Below are 22,063 nucleotides of genomic sequence, written 5' to 3' on the forward strand. Positions count from 1 at the left end.
GGAATGACTTACAAAACTGAACACAACTAAACATTTTAAATCCATATTCCCCACACACTTTGCAAATCTCCTACCCAGGGAAATAAACAGAGCTATGTTACTTAGCTTAGAGTCATTAAGGGGCTATAACAGTGGCAAATATTTTTTTTTTCCTTTTTAACATAACTGAATACTCGAAACATGGTAACATTATACCATACATAATTATTAGCAAAACTAATGCTAAAGGTTAATTCTTGAGCTGTGAGACTGATTTTTGGTTACTGTTTTATACTAGTGTTTTAGTGATAACAAATCTAATATGATTAAGGTACTGCTTGCTTTCTTTGAAAAGGCTTTCCCAAATGCCCTGACTCACAACTTCTGGAACTCTCAAAATTGGGTCAATATTTATTAATAAATTCTATGGATTCTCTTTTGATTAAAAAAAAATTCCAAGTATGATTTTCTTTTTTGAATTGTATGGAACTAAAAATTGCTTAACAAAACATTACCTGTTAGAAAATCTAGAGGCTCTATGTTGACTCAGGACAGCCTGAAAAGTTATGTGTCTAAATTTTAGTCTTCTCAAAAGCTACTTCCTTTAAATTCCCTGGTCATTCACTGCATTTCTGAATTCCAGAGAAAAATAAGACTCGTTAGACTAGAAATGAATCTCACTAACCTGGGAAGAGAAATTCTTGACTAGAACATTAACAATTCAAAGTGAATGGGTCACAAGAATTATTGTCAACAAAAAGGTTTAAACCAAGACTTAAAAACAGATTTCAAAAATTTGACAATGTTTTTGACTAATTTCCAAAACTCCTGACTCTATTACTTGCCCACCCACATACAAATGTCCCAAGTGGATGACAGAAGCATGGCAGAGAAAATTCTTTTACGCACAAAGCTCTCTCACTTAGACTCATCCAGGTTTCTTTTGGGCTGTGAGCACCTGCAATTCTTTAAGGGACTGATAAATACCATTACCACCCCACTGAATATGTAAGGAATCATTTACTTTCTCCTACACACAAACAATGAATTAAGCTCTCAAGCACAGCACCGTAAGAGGAGGCACTTAGTGAATGCTTTTTGATGATGATGACAAGCTTAAATTAGAAACTCTTTTGATTTCTTTTCCCCATCCCCTCTGTACTGCATCACTCTATTTCAAGCTCTCTCACCATTCCTGTGGCTCTCTAATATTCTCATTACGGGCTAGCTACCTCCTCAACTATCAGAGATATTTCCAAGTTCAGGAGGGTTAAGTGGGTAAAGGTTGCAAAGGACAGGCTTCTGCCAATCGTTGCACCAAAAAAGAGTAATGACACTTCAGTTTCGCATTCTCAACTCTAACTGGGGAATGATACTGGCCTCAATATGGTTTAAGACTCACCTAGTCCTGAACATCAGAAAAAAGTACATTTCACTCTTTCTATGTAGTCTTTATTCTTTTGTACTCTATTTGATTTACAGTATATTTTGTACTGCCCATTCAAGTTCTGCCTCTGCAGTCCATTCTTTTCAACTCATTTATGCTCCAGTATATTGCCTAGTACTGACCAATACCATCACTAGGCATCCAAAATGGGCTTCTTAAATATCCCAAATAACTGTGAAATTGCAAGGTAGTTTTGGGTATTGATTTAATATGTGCCTCTTAGAAGAGCAAAGAAAAACTGTGTCTTCTGTACTTTTCTTTTACATACATCCCCTCCACCACCCTTACAAGCCCAGAGTGAAGTGTTCAGAGTCTCATGCTCTAAGAAGCATTTATTGCCAAAAATTTAAATGAAGTTTAGTCACTATAAAGGAAATCATACAGAACTTGTGATGGGTCAAGAAGAATAAGGGAAGTTAAAGGGGACATAGTGCACTGATACATTCTGTGATTTCTCAGCTGTCTTCCCTTTTTGTGTGCTCTTCTCTTCTTAGATAAATCAACATGCTAATATCTGTCAGCAATACCAGAAGAAACTACACCCCCTCAACTTGTGAGCAACTTATGCAGTTATGTCTGCAGTTTTTTTTTCTCTGAAAGCACTGTTTCCTTCTTTCTCTCGTCTTGGCCTTCTCTGAGCTTAAAGAGCATTTACTTTGTATGTGGGTGTGCTAAGATGGCTGAATATTTATCTGAAGTTGCAGATACTTCTTTGCTAGTTAACCTCACTGAGGATCTGAGGGCCAGTATGTGGTGGTGCTTTAAAATACATGGAGCTCATTCATGGTATCAAGGGACATGATTAAGTAATTGAGCACAGTAACAGTATATTAAGAGAATGAAGATTGGTTGAATGGGTGGTTGTGGACAAACCTGAAAACAAGCTAAAGGCTGGTCCCTTTGGCTAACAGAGCTCTCTAGTCCTTGATTATAACATCTAGAGCTGATGGCACAGATCTCACCTCCTTTCCTAGACTAGAAATTCCTAGAGGCCTGCATTTTTCACCTGTGTTTTCTCGATCTTGTTGGATGGATGGAAGAATAATTGAAAAAAATGAACTGGCATCATTAAGCCACAATATTCTTTTGCATGGAATAGTCTAAAGTGGCTACTCTTAGCTCTTTTGGAATTAGTCATTAAGTTTTCCACTGTTTATAATCTTAACAATAGAGAATGTTACTGCTAGAAAAGATATGGTCCAAACCTTTCATTTTATAGTTCAGGAAATAGATATGTGTTTGTTTTTATGCATAAAGGGCAGTCACTGAAAAGAAATTTAAGGCAAATGGCAAAGAAGGAAAATAGAAACATATGCTTAAATTGATGTCATTCTTCTACAGGAAGATGCAAACTCATATACAAACACTACAGAGTCACAATTATAGTCACAAATGGAACAACCTGATATTTCTTGGCAGCTAATGACATTTAAAGAGAAAAAGATTTCCTGTTGCTTAAAAATGCTCATCCAGGGATTTTTGCCCTTCCCCCACAAACTAACAAATGATGAGTCAAGATAATATGGCTATTTATACTTTTGAAAGTACTTAAAATACGATAAAATTTAAAACACTATAATTTTAGCAACCATAATAGAAATTTAAAAACCTCAACTTACCTCCTTTAATTTATCCACATCATCTTTCACTTTTTCATAGATATCATTAGCTGTTCTAAGTTTTTTCTTCCACTCTGCTACAGTTTCTGGGTCAATTTTACTTGGATTGTCTGCAGTTAGATGTTTGTCTTCATTTTGGTTGCCCTGCATCAAGGTTAAAGGATCTAGAATAGTCTTGATCTGTGACTCCAAGCTGAGATTTTTATTCTTAAGCTCTTCTACCTCTTTCTGAAGACAATCTATTTCATCCTGAAAAAGCATGGCAGAACCATTAGGTGGACACAGACACTTAACACATATGTATGCTAAACTGAGGCCAATGTGTTTTTAAATTTTATATTAAAAATACAGTAGGCTTACAGAGTCTTTATGCATCAGAATAGTTTTGTAGGCAGAAAATCAACGTCACATACAGCTGAAATACGTATCTCAAAATATATTCTGACTGATAAAAACTGGCATTTCCACTGCTTTCACTAATTCAATGATAGTTTGTGGTTTTAAAAAAATAAAAATATTAAATCTTTCATTCTATTTAAGATACAAAGAACACAAGAAAGGTCACATGAATTCATAAGGAAGATTTCTCAGAAGACAATTCTGAGGCATGTTTACTTGCTTTACTGAGGGGAATTAAAAAATAGTGTTGATAAAGATGATTCAATACAGTTTTGTTTGATTTCTACATTTTTGCTTCCATATTTGAAGTAGAAGAAAAAAACCATACACGATTTCTTCCTACTGTCCATTTCAGAATAATACCTGTAGTTAATTTTTAACTTTTGTATATTCTGGTTCTCAATTACCATCATGACTATTCCAAGTGTTAGTTTTCTCCATCTGGAACTGATATTGTCTTAAACACAATTACTATACATTTGGGTTAGAACTCTTTTCTGAGATACCATTTATTCCTCTATAATGGATATTTCATCTCAAAGTAAGATTGTTTGAAATTCTGTTGTTAGAAAATAAACTCTAAGTAGTTCAACATGCCAGTGAGGGTTTTCCTAAAGGATAATTTGATTAGTACCTGAGTATGATAAATATTCATTATGTAAGAATACATTTTAGAGTTACTACACAGATAGTACTATTTACTGATTTAAATTATAATACATTTCAAGTTTAATAGCACTATAAAATGAGAAAATTGCTTTATTTGTTTCAGTTTATATATTAATGAATAAACAAATATAAACAGGAAACATATACATGAATGAACATTTATTTAGTCCTTTATTTTGGCCCACTTTACTTCAAAGAGTTGTTGAAGCAGCTAAAGTAGTTTCCCTGTACATAGTCTAACTTAAAGATATTTTATGTCAAAAAAAGATCAATTGTATCTCCCCCTTCGGTCAACATAAAATGACAAATGGACTAACTGTTTACTATTCAAAAGTGTATGTATTTTATTGGCATGAAGCTAATTTGGAATAATCTTATCACCATGTCAAATCATCTTCACAGAAAGAAGACTATGGTAGGATCTCACTTATATGTGGAATCTAAAATGGTTGAATACCTAGAAGCAGAGTTAGAAAGTGGTTACCAGGAGTGGGGAGATGGGGGAAATGAGGTGGGAGAAATGGGGAGATGGGTCTAAGAGTACAATGTTGCAGTTAGGTAGGATAAATAAATCTAGAGACCTAATGTATGGGCACGACAGCATGATGACTATAATAAATAATACTGCATTTTACACTGGAAATTTGCTGAGAGATTTCAGGTGCTCTCACTATAAAAAAAAATTGTAACTATGTGAGGAGATGCCTATGTTAATTAGCTCAATGAAGCAATTATTTCACTACATATAAACATATCAAAACATGTTGTACATCTTAAATATACATAATTTTTATTTTAAAAAACAACACTGGGTGATGGTTACATGAGTTGTATACACATGACAAAATTCATCAAGCTAGGCGTTGTTCACTGTATTTATAATGATTTGTGCATTTTAATTTATGTACCTGATTATTTAAAAAATAAACACACACTGCCTTACATGCCAGAAAAAAAGAATTAGGAAACAGCATATTTCACATAAAAATCTCTTTGCTGGTTGTTGGCCTAAGTGTATTTATGTTACCAAAACTAGTGAGGCTTATAATTATCAGAAGTTATAGGCAGAAACAAAACATAATAAAGGTTATAGTCACTGTTTACCAGAGCATGCGTAATACTTTGTGGGGGTTGGAGGAATGACTTTCACAAGAGGGTTTCCTTTATTTCTCAGATTCTTGAGGGAGCAAATACCTACAAAATGATGTGTCTGTTGAGAAAAAATCTTATATTAAAAGAAGGAAAAAAGTAATGTTTCCATCCGTTCCTTTCCTTTATTTGAAATTGGAAAGGGAAGAAGAAAAAGAATTTCAAATAAAGTATTTTTAAATTGACATTTAAAATAGGATTTTACTTATTGTTCACTCTAGGCAGTCCAGGGACTGAGACAGCTCAATCGTACCTTGAATTCAATGCTGCCATCATTTCAAATTTTAATTATTATTTACCTCATATTCTTTGTGGAGTAACTCAAGTCTGGTTTTCCGAAGGTGCTTCCTGACTGTGTGGCTTAGCATAGGTTCACTTTCACTTGTTCCTCCTATAGGGAAAAAAAATCTAACTTTTCATTCTGATTTGTCTAAAATGAAAATGTAAATGAACCCTTTCCTTACTGTTTTATACAGTTCTCCAGCTTAATGACTACCCTTTCCTTATATAGCAACTTGGGGCTGCCATCTAGGCCTTTTTATACTTCAATCCTGAGAAAAGATATAGAACAAGTAAAACTGTAAGAAATACCTTCAGTAAAGTATCATGCTGTGTTTATTTACCTTTGTATCTTATTATAGTAAACTCAATAAAGGCAAAGGATACATTTTATTAATTATCACATTTGGACTACTACAATTTTTGAATACCAGACAACTGTAAAAAATTATAAAACCAATGATTATATTTAATCAATAAATTACATAAATACATTATCAATACATATTTCACATATAATTATCAAATATGTACTATCTATATATCATATATACATGTATTTTATATGTATAGCTATAAACGATATATATTACTATTATTATTATAACCAATGTATTCATTCTCGTACATCTAGTTACTGAAAACACAACTAGAAAGATTAATGTGTCTTTTCACTGAGTACCCAATTATAACAGATTATGAATCACAGCATTAATTGTATGCCCATAATGACTCGTTACAAATATACTCAAAATGAATTCTTCCTGAGAGCTCCTTCCTATGCCGTGGTTACCTTTTTTGTACTTCTTGGCATCATGATAGCAAAGGCATTTTATAGATGTTCTTTTTCAGGATGTTCTATCCAAATGCAAGGATGGATGAACTATTTTACTTGAGAGAATTTATGAAACAGCACTTAGATATAAATGAATGAAGGCAGAAGAAGGAATAAGAAGAAAAGCTGGAGAAAAAAACATTTAAATTATTTTAATCATCAAAGCTCATATTGTGCAAGAAAAGGCTTAACTCCTTGGTGAGTTCAGTACAAGTAAAACACCAGAAGCAGAGAGGTTAGCACTGCAGTATGCAATGCAGACAGAACTAGTCCTCTCTCAGACTTCACTTAGGCACCCAAGAGAGAAACCTTGGAATCATGTCTGATTCCTCCTTTGGATCCAACTCTTAGTTTAGGTCTTAAATCTTATTAAAGTTCATTTATCCTAATTTGGGACTATTATAATGAGTTATTAAGTTTTCTAAAAGGTGTTTGTTGTACACAGCTATGGATAGAGTCCCTTTCAGTTTTTCCTAAAGCAAATATGAATAAAAATCATTTTAATTTTTACAACCTAAGATAAATGAATTATATGAGCAGAATAAAAAGCAAACACTAAAATGGCTCTTTAAATGTTTTGTTTTTCAAAGATCTTTTAGCTTTAGTTTTATCCTCCCTCTTACCCGCACTAGTATGGTGCTGAATGTTCTTTTGTACCTTTTACCCAAACTCACCTGGGCAAGAGCCTTCTACATGATGTACTCATATCTCATCTCTCCCCTACAGCCCAACCTACATAGCACCACCTGAGTAAAACTCCTCAAGCACGTTTTGGATCATGGCACCCACTTGCTCAAAACCATCATGCCCACCTCACTCTTCTTTTCATGCACTGAGAAAGTCCCCACTTCAGTCTGTCACTCAAGATTCTCTGTACTCAAGCCTCAACTTACCTGCTCAATCTTACTTCAATAGTCAGATCCAAACTGATCATTTCTAAAAACATGCTTTGTATTTTCCTACTTCTAAACATTAGTTCATGTCATTTCCTCAATATGAAATGCTCTCCCTAATCTTGACTAGTCAAAATTTTACCCATCCTTAAACCACTATCCTAAAGGCCACCAACTTCATGAAGAAGTCATTCTCAAAGCTTCTAGTGGAAATTCCTTGCCTGAACTCTGAGCCTTTTTTTGGACCTTAGCATCTGCTGCTTTAAACCATTTATATTTTGGTCCACATGCAAAGCCTCTACCAAAATTTAAGTTCTCTGAGGCTTTAAGATTTCTCACAGTGCCTTGTGCCCCTCAGTTGCTCCAATTTATAGATTATACAAATGATCAATCCATCCAGTATGATATTGGTAAAACAACATCATTAAAAATTGTCTATTTCAGTCTTCCTGCAAATATACACTATTAAGAGATGTATTCAAATCTATTTCTATGCATTTATAAAATAGGCCCTTACCGATAATCTCTTTGCAAGGATTTTCAGGAGTGATGGGGACTCTGCAAGCTGGACACTGGCTATTATTTTTCAACCACAAATCGATACAAATTGAACAAAATACATGGTTGTTGATGCAGATGACAGGATGGCGTACCTTTGAAAAAAGAAACATCGCTTTTAGTACAGGCAATAGTCTTAACTAGAATCCCAACAGATTTAGTTTAAAGCAAACAAATTGCTTCTCTGGAATACAACAGAACAGTTACTTTAAGAGATGGGCCTTATAAGAACACCACTTCCCCTACCATTTTGTTTCTTATATATGTGTAACAGAGGTAGTAGCTGAGGTATCTGGACATGGAGACTGAAACTTTTGACATATTATGAAATGGCTTTACTTTGTTTCAAACCATATTCAAGGCCAAAAAGAAAATGTACTTTGTTCCACTAAAGCAGGGAGAATTTATCTTTGACTGTTCTTTTAGTATTATGAAATGTCAGGATTACAAGGTCCCTCAAAGATAATTTAGTCCAATCACCCATCTCATGCCTGAATCCTCCCCCCAGTTCATTCTACTGTATTACAGAGCAACAGCAAACCAACCAACCACTGAGCATAGAAGCGTGACTAGCAAGTCCCCAAAACCAGAGGGATGAAAGCTAAAGCAATCCTAAATGACACGATCCCACTCTCGAGCAGTTTATAACCTAAACAGCAAACAACGCTGACAGAAACACTGAAATACACTAAAAATACAAATCTTTGACTCCTAAAGAAATACAGATAAAAATACTTTACATTTATGTAATCTTATATTTTACAAAAGAGTCTTCACATGCATTTTCTGTTTTTGTTTTGTTTTTTAAATAACCCCGTGAGGTAAACACAGTAAATATACTTTACAAATATGGAAACCAAGGCATGAAGAAACTAGGTGGCTTGTTCAGGGTTAATTATTTCAATTGTGTAGTTGTTTTATCAGAGAGAAAATTAGAAGAGAAATGTTGCATTAGTTTTCTACTTGACATTGATTTACATGTCTGTTTAGATATTGTCTATCTCCCCCATTAGAATGGAAACTCCATTAGAGCAAGGATTTCCTTTGTCTCAATCATTTCTAAATCACTGGAGCCTTGAGGACAGCTTAGTGCACTGTAGGTATCCAAAGAATGTTTGTTGAATGAAGTAATTGCTATTATGAAGTATTAACATTCAATTAGTTGGGCAACTTGCCAGGGGTAATAATGACTTACTCTTCAAACAGCACAAATTTAAAAAAAAATTTTATTAAGGTATTATTGATATACACTCTTATGAAGGTTTCACATGAAAAAACAATGTGGTTACTACATTTATCCATATTATCAAGTCCCCACCCATACCCCAATGCAGTCACTGTCCATCTGTGTAGTAAGATGCCACAGATTCACTATTTACCTTCTCTGTGCTACACTGTTTTCCCCGTGACCCCCCACACCATGTGTACTAAACATAACACCCCTCAATCCCCATCTCCCTCCCTCCCGACCTGCCCTCCCACACCCCTTCCCTTTGGTAACCACTAGTCCCTTCTTGGAGTCTGTGAATCTGCTGCTATTTTGTTCCTTCAGTTTTGCTTCGTTGTTATACTCCACAAATGAGGGAAATCATTTGGCACGTGTCTTTCTCCACCTGCCTTATTTCACTGAGCATAATATCCTCCAGCTCCATTCACAAATAGCACAAATTTTTTTTTTAATTTTGGTATAATTAATCTACAATTACAGAAAGAACATTATGTTTACTAGGTTCCCCCCTTCACCAAGTCCCCCCCACATACCCCTTCACAGTCACTGTCCATCTGCGTAGTAAGATGCTGTAAAATCACTACTTGTCTTCTCTGCACAAATAGCACAAATTTAACAATAAAAAATGAAAACAAAAAAGACACAGAAACGCTTAGGCTTTTGCTTGATTTACATGTCACTTTTATCATGGGGCTCAAAACGCATTATGGCCATTTCCAGTTTTTTTGTTCTAGTAATAACAATGATACCACTGTAGAGTCCTTCTGCAGAAGGAATAGGGACCAGAAGATCAAAGGAAGGCAGAAGTAGAGGGAGAATGAAGAGAGAGAAGCACCATTAACACTTTCTGCAGATAAAATGCCTGTTTTGCTCTATGTTTCCCTCAGAAGATATATAAATATTCACTAATTTGAAAGGGTTCCTATCCTCAAAGAAGTCAGACATATGGCAATCCAGGACAAGAAGATAGTCATTTTAAGTCTCACTGCAAGAAGCTCTCTGGTCTTAGTCTGGCTTTCCAAACATTTAGATGGTCCCTTAATTATGAACACTAATATAAGAAAACTAAACAGAAAATATAATTCAGCACAGATTTAGATTTCCTCTTGGAGAAACCAATTCTAATTCTCTCAGTTCAACTGATTTGACAGAACTGATTAAAATACACACATACATACATACATAACATGTGACCACGAAGCACAGCTTCTCAAACTCTTCTTCCAAAATGTTTCTACTGACAGAAAGGAGTGAATGCTTATCTGGGAGATACTCCTGGTCAGAGTCTCAAGAGACAGACAAGCTTGAACTTTTTTTGTAGGTTCTGTTCTTTCCTAAACATTCATGTGACTTGAAGTCCAGACTATAATATGTTCATTTAAGCTTTAATTTAATCTTTAAGTCACAAAATGTTTTAAAAACAAAAAACTCTCAAACTAAGTATCAGGAAGATACTGTCCTATCAATCCTATAGCTTCCCCCAAACACATGCATGTATGCACACAGGCACTACATTCCTGCTACACTCCAAAAAGTATGTATACTCCCAAATTAAGAAGCTTAGCAGAAGGAAGAGTTATCTCCCTGCATGTTTAGAGCAGTGATTTAATATCTTTTATTTAAGTCACAAACTCATGTGAAAATGGATCAAAACCAATGCTCAAAACATACAGATGTGCATATTATTTAAGGGGATTCAAGATACTCTCCTGTCCTTTATACGCCTCCTGCAATAGAAGCACACTGAAAGGCAGTCAATATTTTCTATGTAATTTCTCACACCACAAAGGTTAAATATCTCCCAAATCTAAAAAATGGTTTTGAACAGCTCAGTGGTTGGTACTGTCTTAACTAAGTTAAGAAACAGAAGGTCTCATACATGGTGGAAAGAAATCTGGTGATGTTAAATTTGTGATTCCAAGCTGATATGTAAGTGGACAAGAGAGAATCTGCGAATCATTGGCATAAAAGATGATGGCATTTAAATCCAGAGGACTGGAGGAGATCCTCTGCATGGACAGAACAACTGGAGAAAAGGCTTTCTAGCAAGTAGAAGAGGAAGAGGAACCAGTAAAGGGAACGGAAGAGGGGCCTGTGGTGAAGAACAGAATATGGTGTCACAGAAGCCAAGAGAGGAAAGTTTTTCAAGAGGGAGACAGTAGCCAAGTATTGAGGGGAGGCTGAGTTTGATGTGGACAGAGAAGTGACTATAGGATTTAACTGCGTGGAAGTCACTGTAATTTGTACTGATGGTACTGTTTCAATGAATGGTGGGAAAGGAATCTGACTGGAGGTTGAGAGACAAGGAAAGGTGAAGAAGTGAAGACAGAATACAGATAATTCCTTCGTGTTTTGCTGTAAAGGAGAGAGCATAAAAATGAGGCCATAGTAAGGGATGCCAATGGGAATGATACAGTAAAGAGGGGATACTGATGATGGAGGAAGACAGAAATGGATTAGACTTGCAGACAGCAAAGTCCCTAAGAGGTCACCAGGGGAATGAGAGTCAAAGCACAGGGGGCATTTTGGCTTGTATAGGAGCGAGGATCTGTCTTCCACTATAACAAAGGGAAGGCCAAGGGTGTGAGAACAAATACAAAGGGGTTGGAAAATCTGTTGATGGGAGGATGAGAGAACTCCTGCTCCAACTGTTCTGCTTGCTTTCAGTTTGTCATTAAATATGAGGTGATGTTACCTGCTGAAAGTGAGAGAAGCAGGGAGGGATTCTGACTTCAGAAAATAGAGGAGTTAGTTATTTTGAAAAGTGAAAAAGTTAATTTACTAGGGACATGTAGCAGAATTGCCAAATATTGTTGAGGTCTGTAGTTCTGACTATAAAGACCAATGAACATAGGTATGTATTTTTCTTACCAAATTTTAGGTGCTCAGGTTCAGACAGGAAGTAAATGAGTAGTTGGGGTAACTCAGAGTTGAAGAGTTTTGCCAAGGAGGAAGAGAGAGACAAGAGATTGATGATAATAAATGACCATGGCTAATAAGGGAAATGAGTGCATCAATGGTAATGATGACAGTGGGAAAGTGATAGAGTCATAGAGTCAATGGATGGGTCTTGATAAGGCTGAAGTAATGCTGGGGAATAGGAATGATGAGATCAGAGTGAGAAGCTTATCGCCAAATACTGGAGGGGGTGCAGCTGCTTTCTCTAACATTTCGTCCTGGGCCGTCTCATCTGACATAGTTCTGTTTCCTCACACATCATATGGTGTTAACATCTTCTATATGGTGGCAACTCCTGAGAATCCTCTGTAACTGGACCTCAGGAAGTAGCGTAGCTTAGGCTTTGAGACAAACCCAGGGCAAAAGAGCTCTGCCACTGGAGCCCTTTGACCTTCGGTAAGCCCTTTAGTTATGGTGGGTAACAGTTTCCGCCGATGAAAACGGGTTTAACCTAGTACACTTTTCACTCAGGTGTTAAGATTTAATAACGTAAAGATGTAACAGAGACTTCAATATAGCAATCCCTCAAAAAACAAAAGAGAGAGAGAGAGAGAGAGACAGAGACAGAGATAGAGACAGAGAGAGAGAGAGAGAGAAAGAGAAGGAATGGAAAGGTAGTGACATTAATATATCCATATGGGCAGGAGACAACTCCATGTAAAAAGCTGTCTTCACTATAACATGCCCCAGAGCAAATTTGGCTGCCTCCACACATTCTGTCCTCCTGCCCTCCCTCTTGTCTAAGTTAATGGCACTTGGGCTGGAATACTCAGAGTTGTCTCTGACTCACCCTTTTTACTTATCCTTACCATCCAATCTGTCACCATATCCTGGTATCATATGTCAAGTCTAAAAGCCAGGGATTTTTTAGATAAACCAATATTTTATGTACCACTAAGAATAAAGAAAAAATGAAAGACGCTGCCAATTACAACTGTAAGATGCCATCACATGTGAGATAAAACCAGATTTCAGAGACGGTATAATGTGAAAAAAAGTATATCCCAGACTAGCCAAAATATGTCCAATCTACCTCAAAATGTTTTTTTACCTATCATCTTCCCCTTCTTTTTCATCTTTGCTTCATTAATGAATTCAGGTTCTTATACTTTTTACCCTTGATCTATTGTAATGACCTCATCCTCAGCTCCCTTGCTTCCAAATGTCCCCTTCTGTCCACCTTTCACACTGATGCCAGAGCTACCTTCCTAAAATACTGTTATGGATCAGCAGCTTTCACTGCTCTCTCACTAAATAGCCATGGTTTTTCCCTGCTTGTGGTTTTAAGTACAGCATTCAAAGAACAACATAATCTGGTTCTTATATTGCCATTTCCCTTGATCTGCTAACCTACACTTCAACCTAGATTTACTACCAAGAAGAATAAGAAGAATATGAACAGTGGAGGCTCCCTGTTTATTGTGCTCTCTCATTTCTCAGCTTGGTATGTCCTACTGGCCTTCAGCTTCCCAATCAAAATAGAAACCCTCTCACCTTTTAAGATGAAAATCAAATGCTACCTCCTGTACAAGGCCTTCACTAATCCTTTTTAGAATGAACTGGGTCTTTGATTCTCCTAAGAGTACTCCTTACACATTGATCTATGTTCATTCACTTCTTTCTGTACTTGTGCTGTGCTCAGAAAACTGTTTACATCTTGCCTTCCCTATTAACTTTCAGGCTCCTCAGTGGAAGGGGCAGTGTCCTGCTCATCTTTGTATCCACCTACAGCACCTGATGCAATGCCTAGCACAAGCTAAGACTCATAAAAAATAATTTTGATGTATTAAAATGAAAGGCTGAGATAATGCTCCTAAAGGCGTCTCAAGAAGCAAAAGGTCAATGGCCACTGCCAAATTGTCAAAAAGTGAAACTTTAAACTTTCAAAATCATTTAATCTGCCAAAATGATACAGAAACAACCACAGGCAGACTATTTGGCTCTGTCTGCTAAGAGTCACTGGCAATGTTATCCACAGGAGAATCATTTTCACTGTTCATTGCCTGGTATTGTTATTGTCATGGTGTTAGATTTCTTAAACAGTTAACTAATTCATTTCTTTGAACTGACTATCAAATTATCAGATGATGATTTCTAAATAATTATTTAAATTTAGCATAGGAGAACGGAAACCTATAAAGGAAAAAGTACCACTAAAACTGTTATTTGGCTATAACCTACAGGAGCAAAACACGAAGAATCTAACCTTCTCTCAGCTCCTATCCACCCATCTTCCTCTACCCAGATCCTGCTGTATACACTACCAAAACATACATATAATTTTCTTTAATAAAATCTTCTCAAGATACAGAAATCATCATAATTTGCCTATGTTATTAGACTTTATATCCAGTTTACTATCAAATGAGATCTGTGGCAATAAAACAGTACTCTTACAACATAAAAATGTAAAACAATGCAAGGGTAAGGACATGCAGAATTCTAAACTAATCTGGAGTAAGCATGCTGAAGTGATATCCTAGGGTAATGCCTCCTTGAGGTAGGTAAGGAGGAGGAAGAAGAGAAGACAAGAGAAAGCAAGGCATGAAAAGTTGGCTCTTCTCACGGTAATGGCCAGAGGGGGCAGTCCTGGGTGTGGCAAGGTTAACCCAGTATTCAGGCATTCTACTATGTAGTTACATCTTTTATCTGAAGATGTTTCACTTTTAAGATATTTCACTCCACCACCAAAACCACTTTCTTAAAAAAAATCACATGTACATCACAGGAGTTATGCCTAAAGGTGTTATCCATTAATATCCACATTATCTTAGACTCACCTACGAGGAGTTACAGATTGGTTTTTAAGATATGGTTTCTCAACTTTTGGCATTGTGTACTGGCATTTCAGACGGAAGAATTTTCTGTTGTAAGGATCTGTCCTGAGTATTGTGGGATGACTGGCCAGCAGCATCCCTGGGCTCTGCCCATCAGATTCAAGCAGCATTCCCCTGAAGACAATCAGATGTCTCCAGACATGGCCAAATAACCATGAGAGACGAAATTCACCCCAGCCGGTTGAGAACCACTGGTCTAGGATATTCACATGAATTTCCCTAACAGCCTAATGGGGTTGGTAGTATCGAATTCATTTTCAGCTGTGGAAACTGAGACTCAAGAATATGATGATACAGGTTATAAGTGGCAGAGCAGCATTCAACCGCCATTCCACGTAATTCTACTGCAAACTGTGGACACTTTCAATTAATAAATAATTCTTTATTATAGAAAGGTTAGTAAGCAATAATCTGTGGGTAAGAAATAGAGTACACATACCTGAAAGAAGCAAGGATTAGGATCAGGACACTGGGATCAGTAGGTACTGCAGAAAAGGGGTACTGACGGGTGATGGGATGGAAAAGGCAATTTCACGAATGGGCCTAGCAATTTTCATGCTTAAAATCAACTCCTCTGCTCCTTTGTAACTTCTGCTAAAGTCTGGGGCTAATCCATCTTTAAAGAATATTCTTTCTAGCACCTACGTCAAAACATATGGGTTTTACTAGTGAAGACCTAGAACACTGTAGGCCTTCCTACTCAAGCTGGGAATTTGGAAAATTTTCAAAATAAAATCTGTGGATGGCTCTCATTTTGTTTCAAGAAATTTTTGGCTCTGGGTCAGAATTTAGGTGCTAGAACTTTACAAACCATGTGATCCTGAGAACTAAGTTATTTAATGCCCATTGGTCTGGTTTCCATTTCTGACTAGGTAAAAGGAGTGATAGATAATATAGCTCCCCTCCCCAACCCTCAGCTCTACGTAGAATGCTTTAAGGATAACTGGAATCTTCTGTGAAGTAAATGTGTCAGCTATTACATTCCCACTTTGAAAAATATTAGGATATATCAACACTTTTTTTAGTTAATTTTATTATAATCTATGTGAAAACACAATACTGCTATCCTTTTCTGAAAGTGTATTCTTTCCACTTACTTTAATCTGAGAAAGAGATGAAAATGTAGAACTTATACTCCATATGGCTTTTTTTAAAGCAAATTACTTGTGACAATTATGTACAAGGCTGGTTCTTAAATCTACTCTTGGGAACTGACAGGCAATCAGGACTCGGACGTGGGCTCAATGTACTGAGGTGGACAACTTGCTGGCCAATCAACAGCTCCCAATGAACACTGATTAATTAATTTAGTCAACCTAGCATGAGGACTCTAAGTTGTATAAGGCTTGGCTTTAGCCCCATCTTTCATTCAACATTTTAAATCAACAATTTGGGCGGAAAGTAAAACAAGAAGTCTGCCCTGAAAGAAGAGATCTTTTTTCTAGTATTCAGTGGAAAACAGTACATCATGATACTGGGCTCTTCAAAAGACAGACACCTCACTCACATCCTAACAAAACTGATTTCATTTCTGATTATTTCAGCCAGAAAGCTTGACCTTAAAATATTAAGTACAAATCTTAACATTATGGAGCTACATAAAACTTTATTTTTTCCAAATAAAAAATATTTTATCTTATTTAAAGATTCATTATCATGCCCCTTCATTACAACACTATTCCATTCCACCTATATTCCAACCTCTATTTCAACTCCTTTTCATATGATTTCAAAATACTCTATTTATATTTAAGTGTAGTACCACAAACTGGACTCATACTGAAGCAGGAAATAACTGAATATGATATTTTAACATGAAACAGCATTATAAGTCTAGTTGCTTGACACTTCTCAAGAACTTCCTCCATCCGTTCATAAAACTATCTATGAGTAACATTTGACCGTCAACTGTGGCAAAATGGAGACATGGTTAATAAAAGTATAACATTCAACAACAATTTGATTTCACAGCTTGAATCCTAATTGAAGATATAATTGCCTGGAATGATCTAGGTTTAAAGTGTGGTCTGTAGCATTCTGATATCAATACCAAAAATGTTACTTAGATATCCCGGGCTAGACCATTCCCATATTTCTCCTTGCTGGCCCACTAGCCCAAGGCATGGGAATAAATTAAGGAGGAAAATATGCTATGCATAAATCATCCCACAGGATGTATACTCAACTTCTTCAGGCCACATAAAGCTCTTACTACAATATTAGCAAGGTTGCTAAACATTACTAGTGAGAGAATCCATTCTTTACAACTGAAGGAGAGATGTGTACAATGGCAAAATGTCTAAACTTTTCAATTTTAAGTCCATTTTTATTCAAAATCCAAAGCACTGACCACATGCATACTTAGGCCAACTGCACTACTTCTTGCCTCTCCATTTTTCTCCACCCCACCCCCATCCCAGGCAGCATCTACTTTCTTTATCTCTTCAGATTTAAGGTCTCTCCGCCACTCCCAATCCCCTTAAGGTAATATATACCTTTCCCCCCTTTTTTTTTAAACAATGCTCTTTCAGGGATAATGACCCCTAATTCTGTTAAATAATCAAAAGAGAAGATTGCTGATTGTGATATTTAGGGACAAATGGTACAAGAATGATTATGTGGAGGGCTAGGAGGGAATGGCCTAAGGTAGATCTCAGAGGGGGCCAGAGACTTGTGTCAGGCAGGTGGAAGTGACACTGGGAACTTAATACTCCAGGCCATGTTGTGTTTAGTACCCCACCAATATGGGTGTGTGGGCAAGAGGGAACAGCACAAGCAGATTAGATTTGCTTTGACTATACAAAAGGCAACAGTCATAGGAGCCAGTTAAAACTTCTGGATATACTGTAGCAATTTCCAGAACAAACAGGTCCCACTCTACTGGAAATGCAAATCTTCATGTAGTGAGTGCTCTGGCCTCACAAAGCAACTGGGAACAGTTACGGGAAAAGGCTGGTTTCCTCATTTGGACAGCCTGCCTCAGTGCCCACAGCAAAGGTTAAAGTTTATTGAATATTACATATACCAGACTTTTATGCAAAGCACTGTATATAAATTACGTCATTTAATCCTCCCAAAAATGCAAGGATGGATAATGATACTATTACATTCCCAGGTAAGGAAACTACTCTGACAGAGGTTATGTAACTTGTATAAGGTCTTGTCACTAGTAAGTAGAAGCACCTAAGTTAGAACTCATACAGTCTAAACATGTATCTCTGGCCCTCAAGCACCACACCTTTCTGGTTCCATAGTAGACTGAAAAAAATGCCTGTTTACAAATTGTTAATCTGTTACTATCATATTTAATTTTAGAATACATCTAACCAATACAAGAAAAAGGAAGCACACAAGTGTCTGCTGTCATGAATGAACTCAAGTGAGTTTTTAGGAGGTAAGCTACTGAAGATACACAAATGGTAACAACAGAGGTTCAAACACCACAGAAACTAAGCCTTAGTTTTCTTTATTTAAAAATGGGAAATCAAGCCTGACCTGTCTCCTAGCACTAGTGGGAGGAGTAAATGAATGAATGAAATTAATGAAATACTTAAATGCGTACAAAAGTATTCTGCAATCTGCAAATCACTATTATTCTAGTAGGTATCATTTTTGATACACAAAAACACACATATGGAAAATCAACCACACAGAATGTTTTTAACACAATAGCAAAAGACAGCCTATTTATTAACTAATAGAAACTAGATATAATGTGTACAGCTAAAAGACCAAGTGAAAATTATTTCCCAAGGACATTTTTATCAGCCTTAAAGGCTCCTGCTGGGAGCAGACTCACTCTGAATTTAACACAAACTTGTGGGAACTTCCTGTCAGAGCCAAACGTAGACTGTAGCAAATAGAAACATCATCTCCTCCTCCTCCTCCCAGCTATGTATGCAAGCAGTGGTAGCAAATGCCAGCTCAAATACGATGCTCCACGAGGCCATCCTTGATCTCTCCAGTCAGAATTGATCAAGCCATCCTCTTTATGCCCTCACAGCACATTTGTTATTTCCTTGACATTTCATCCTGACGGATATCAAAAGTCAGACGCTTCCAACCCTGAATTCTACTACTTCCTGAATTCAGTACATTCATACAGAAACCCAAAGACATAAGGCAGATGATCATATTGACTGGCACTCAAATGTTTGTTCTATAAAGTTTGTATTTCTCAACCCTAACCCTGCAGCTATAGTTTCAGTCTTCAGTCTGCACTTGGGGGTAACGCGCGCAGGCAACATGAGCGCACACACACACACACACACACACACACACACACTCCACAAGGTAAAAACAATTCAGGGTTGGAAAAAAATCTGCTATTCACGGTATTTTTTCCTTCTTGATCTAAGCGGGAAAGAAATGCTCTTTTAAAAACCTGAGGCACAATCGGAAATGAAAGAGGACACGAATGCATTAGAACCACCAAAACTGCTTATTCAAACAACTTTCTCCACCATGTTTCACAAACACATCAGATACCTCTTGCATCACAAAGATAGGGTATTCTCTCTTGGCTGATCTGTTCTTGAAATTAAAGACCATACCTCTCATTCTAAACACCACACAGGGGCACTTAATACAGTTCAAATTTTGAACTCAGAGCAAAAGCCAGTCTCAAGGCCGGGTTAGGCAAAGGCAGGGATATCGGAAATGGAAAAGACTCCCCAAACTAGCATTTTAGGCCCAAGAACCGGGGCATCTTTAGTTGCGCGGGGTACGAAGGAACCTTAGGCAAGGCTCCCTGGAAACGTGCTTTAGTGGGCTTCACTACACGCCGCACGGGGCTGCACACGGGCGTTAAATACTGTTGGGATTTTCTAACCAGGCCTCCTTCAATGCCGGAGTCGGCCGGGTGAGGCCGCCGGCGGTGGCACGGCCATCTCGCCGCCCTGCGTTCAGATCCTAGGCCACTGTCATTTTCTTCCGAAAGGAGCCCAGTCGAAAGCATTAATCACGGCGCGCTCCCTCCTTCCCCCAGGTCACGGCCTCCCACCGCAGGAGGAGAAGGCGGATTGGCGTATCCACGCCTATCGCCTGGTCCCGGCCACGCACGGAGATGCCCCTTGGCTCCCGCGGGCGACCTCACACCCGACCCCGTTTGGAAGACTGCGCCCGGGATCACGCATTACCTTCCCCAAGCAAATGTGGCAGGTGATGGGCAGGGTGAGCGACAATGTAACGTTCTGCACGGTCTGAGCCATGGCAGCGTTCAGAATCCCGCCAACACGGAAGTCCCGCCGACGGCGGCTCCTCGCCGGGACTAAGGCCGCGCGAGGCCGGCTACGGCAGCCCGGCAGGGCCAAGCCCGCCGGGAACGGAAACGAAAACGCGCGTTCGGGAAGCGCGATCTCCAAGGCTTTCCCCTTCATTCTTCCCTTCCTTTCAAAAAAACTTTTCCCTATTCAGGAGCTGCAAGATTCCTGAGAATGGGAAGGAGGGCAGTTTACTACAGGCGTCGAAGATCTTGAAAGTTTAAATGAAACAGTAATAGTGGAGGGGGGAGAGGACGAGGCAGGCGGGGTGAGGGGAGAGTTTTTCGCCCGAAGGTTTAACAAACAGCGGCACAATCAGAACAGGAAGAGAAATGTTATCTATACATGTTAATTTTTCAAAGCTTTCTACCACTCTCAGCTCTCTTTCCATTCTTAAATGATGTAATGCCACTTAAAAACAAACAGTGATGGTGTCTTTATCTGTTTCGCAGACGTTTGGTATACATTTCATAACAGCTTTCCCTGAAGCCAGGCTTCCACTGTCGGCCCTTCCGTGGTTTCTATCTAAAGGTGTCTTAAGGGTCGGAGCCGCGTGCCCTGCTTTACACCCACAAGTGAGAAAGCTGCAAACAGTGCGAGCCATGCACACTTCCCCAAAGCACTTGCAGAGGCGTTTAAAACCTTCATTTCAGGTGCACGGTTGGCTATGACGCGTACCACTGTGCTGGGGAACTCCGGAGGAAAATGTGTGAGGTTAAGTCGGCAATTCCTACCAATGAAAAAGAAAAACTGAAAGTTTCTAACTGAATCTTGAATATAACAGAAAAAGGATTTAACTGCCACAGTTTAAAGTGAGGAAGAGCCAGTGTGATAAATTTATGCAAACAAATACAATCTATGAATAGGGATATCTAGAAACAAAACCAGTGCAACTACTTTCACTAACCTTTCAGGAAATGAGGCCGTATAATCATAGGAAGCAGCCTCTTGGTTAAAAGAAGGGGGTTCTGGACCTGGACTGCCAGGGTAGAAATCCCTGCCTGAACAATTTCCTGGCTCTACTGGCTTCAGACAATTTATTTAACCTCTCTGCTTCTTAGCTTCCTTGTTGGTGAAATGAAAGAGGAGAGAGAGAGAGAGAGAGAGTGTGTGTGTGTGTGTGTTATGAGGGCAATGAATGCTTACTATTATGTCTATAAAAGGAACTGACAATAATGAGATTGGAGCAGCTAGTCATTCACTTGCGGAAGCCCAAATCCAGTTCAAAACTGACTCACAGGTGACTGAGAATTCTTCCCAACAACTCAGGAACTTCATTTCCTAGGAATTGGAGACCATCATGTGCTTGGATTTGGAGAGCTGAACAAAATAATCATATTGATTGTCTATGTAATGGCCACTTTTTCAAAATGCCTGGCATAACAGTCATCTGGTTTGGGGGGTCCATCAGGTGAGAAATTGGGGATCAACAGAGGTGAGACTTAGAACCTCACCCCCCCTGTTTTGAGATAAATCTTCTGCATCCGTGGATGTTTTGTTGCCCTTGTCTAGCTTGGATTAATACTTAGTCTATAGGCACAGACCTGATCATCTACATTTGCCCTCTTACAGCACTAAACTATATTTTCTACCTTTATCTTGCATACCTACCACTTCAGCATTTTATTAAAAAAAATAATAATAATAATAATAAGGGAGAAATGTGGGATTCACATATAAATCAAGTATAAAAATCAAACAAATATTCATATTTGACCTGATTGTTTATAGTTCATAATGTGTGATCAAAACCGAAAGTTTCTGTGATGACTGCCCTTGCACTGTTCACCATGTAAGAACTTATTCACTATGTAAGAATTTGTTCACCATGTAAGAACTTGTTCGTTATGCTTCAGAAGATTGGAGCCTGTTGAGAATTAGGCTTGGGGCTGATTAATGATTGTGCATTGAGTCCCCTATACAGAATTTTATTGTTGTTAACAACCATTTGA

At 37.9% G+C, this 22,063-nt stretch overlaps 1 protein-coding gene across 3 annotated transcripts in view; it reads right to left on the reverse strand.

The window, feature by feature from the left end:
* Nucleotides 1–20,134, reverse strand: part of OBI1 (ORC ubiquitin ligase 1) — a 39,553-nt gene extending 19,419 nt beyond the window's left edge. The window contains exons 1-4 of one of the 3 annotated variants that reach the window (XM_036893725.2): nt 19,989–20,134; nt 7,787–7,922; nt 5,562–5,653; nt 3,046–3,294 (exon numbers count right to left, since the gene is read on the reverse strand). In XM_036893725.2, coding sequence (XP_036749620.2) covers nt 3,046–3,294; nt 5,562–5,653; nt 7,787–7,922; nt 19,989–20,060 — 549 coding nt within the window. In that variant the 5' untranslated portion in view covers nt 20,061–20,134. Of the gene's footprint in view, nt 1–3,045; nt 3,295–5,217; nt 5,324–5,561; nt 5,654–6,334; nt 6,503–7,786; nt 7,923–19,988 lie in introns of those variants that run through there. The other 2 variants (XM_036893728.2, XM_057494421.1) reach the window with 2 other exon arrangements.
* Nucleotides 20,135–22,063: the final 1,929 nt, after the last annotated feature.

Source organism: Manis pentadactyla, chromosome 17, assembly GCF_030020395.1.
Source record: "Manis pentadactyla isolate mManPen7 chromosome 17, mManPen7.hap1, whole genome shotgun sequence".
NCBI lineage: Eukaryota > Metazoa > Chordata > Mammalia > Pholidota > Manidae > Manis > Manis pentadactyla.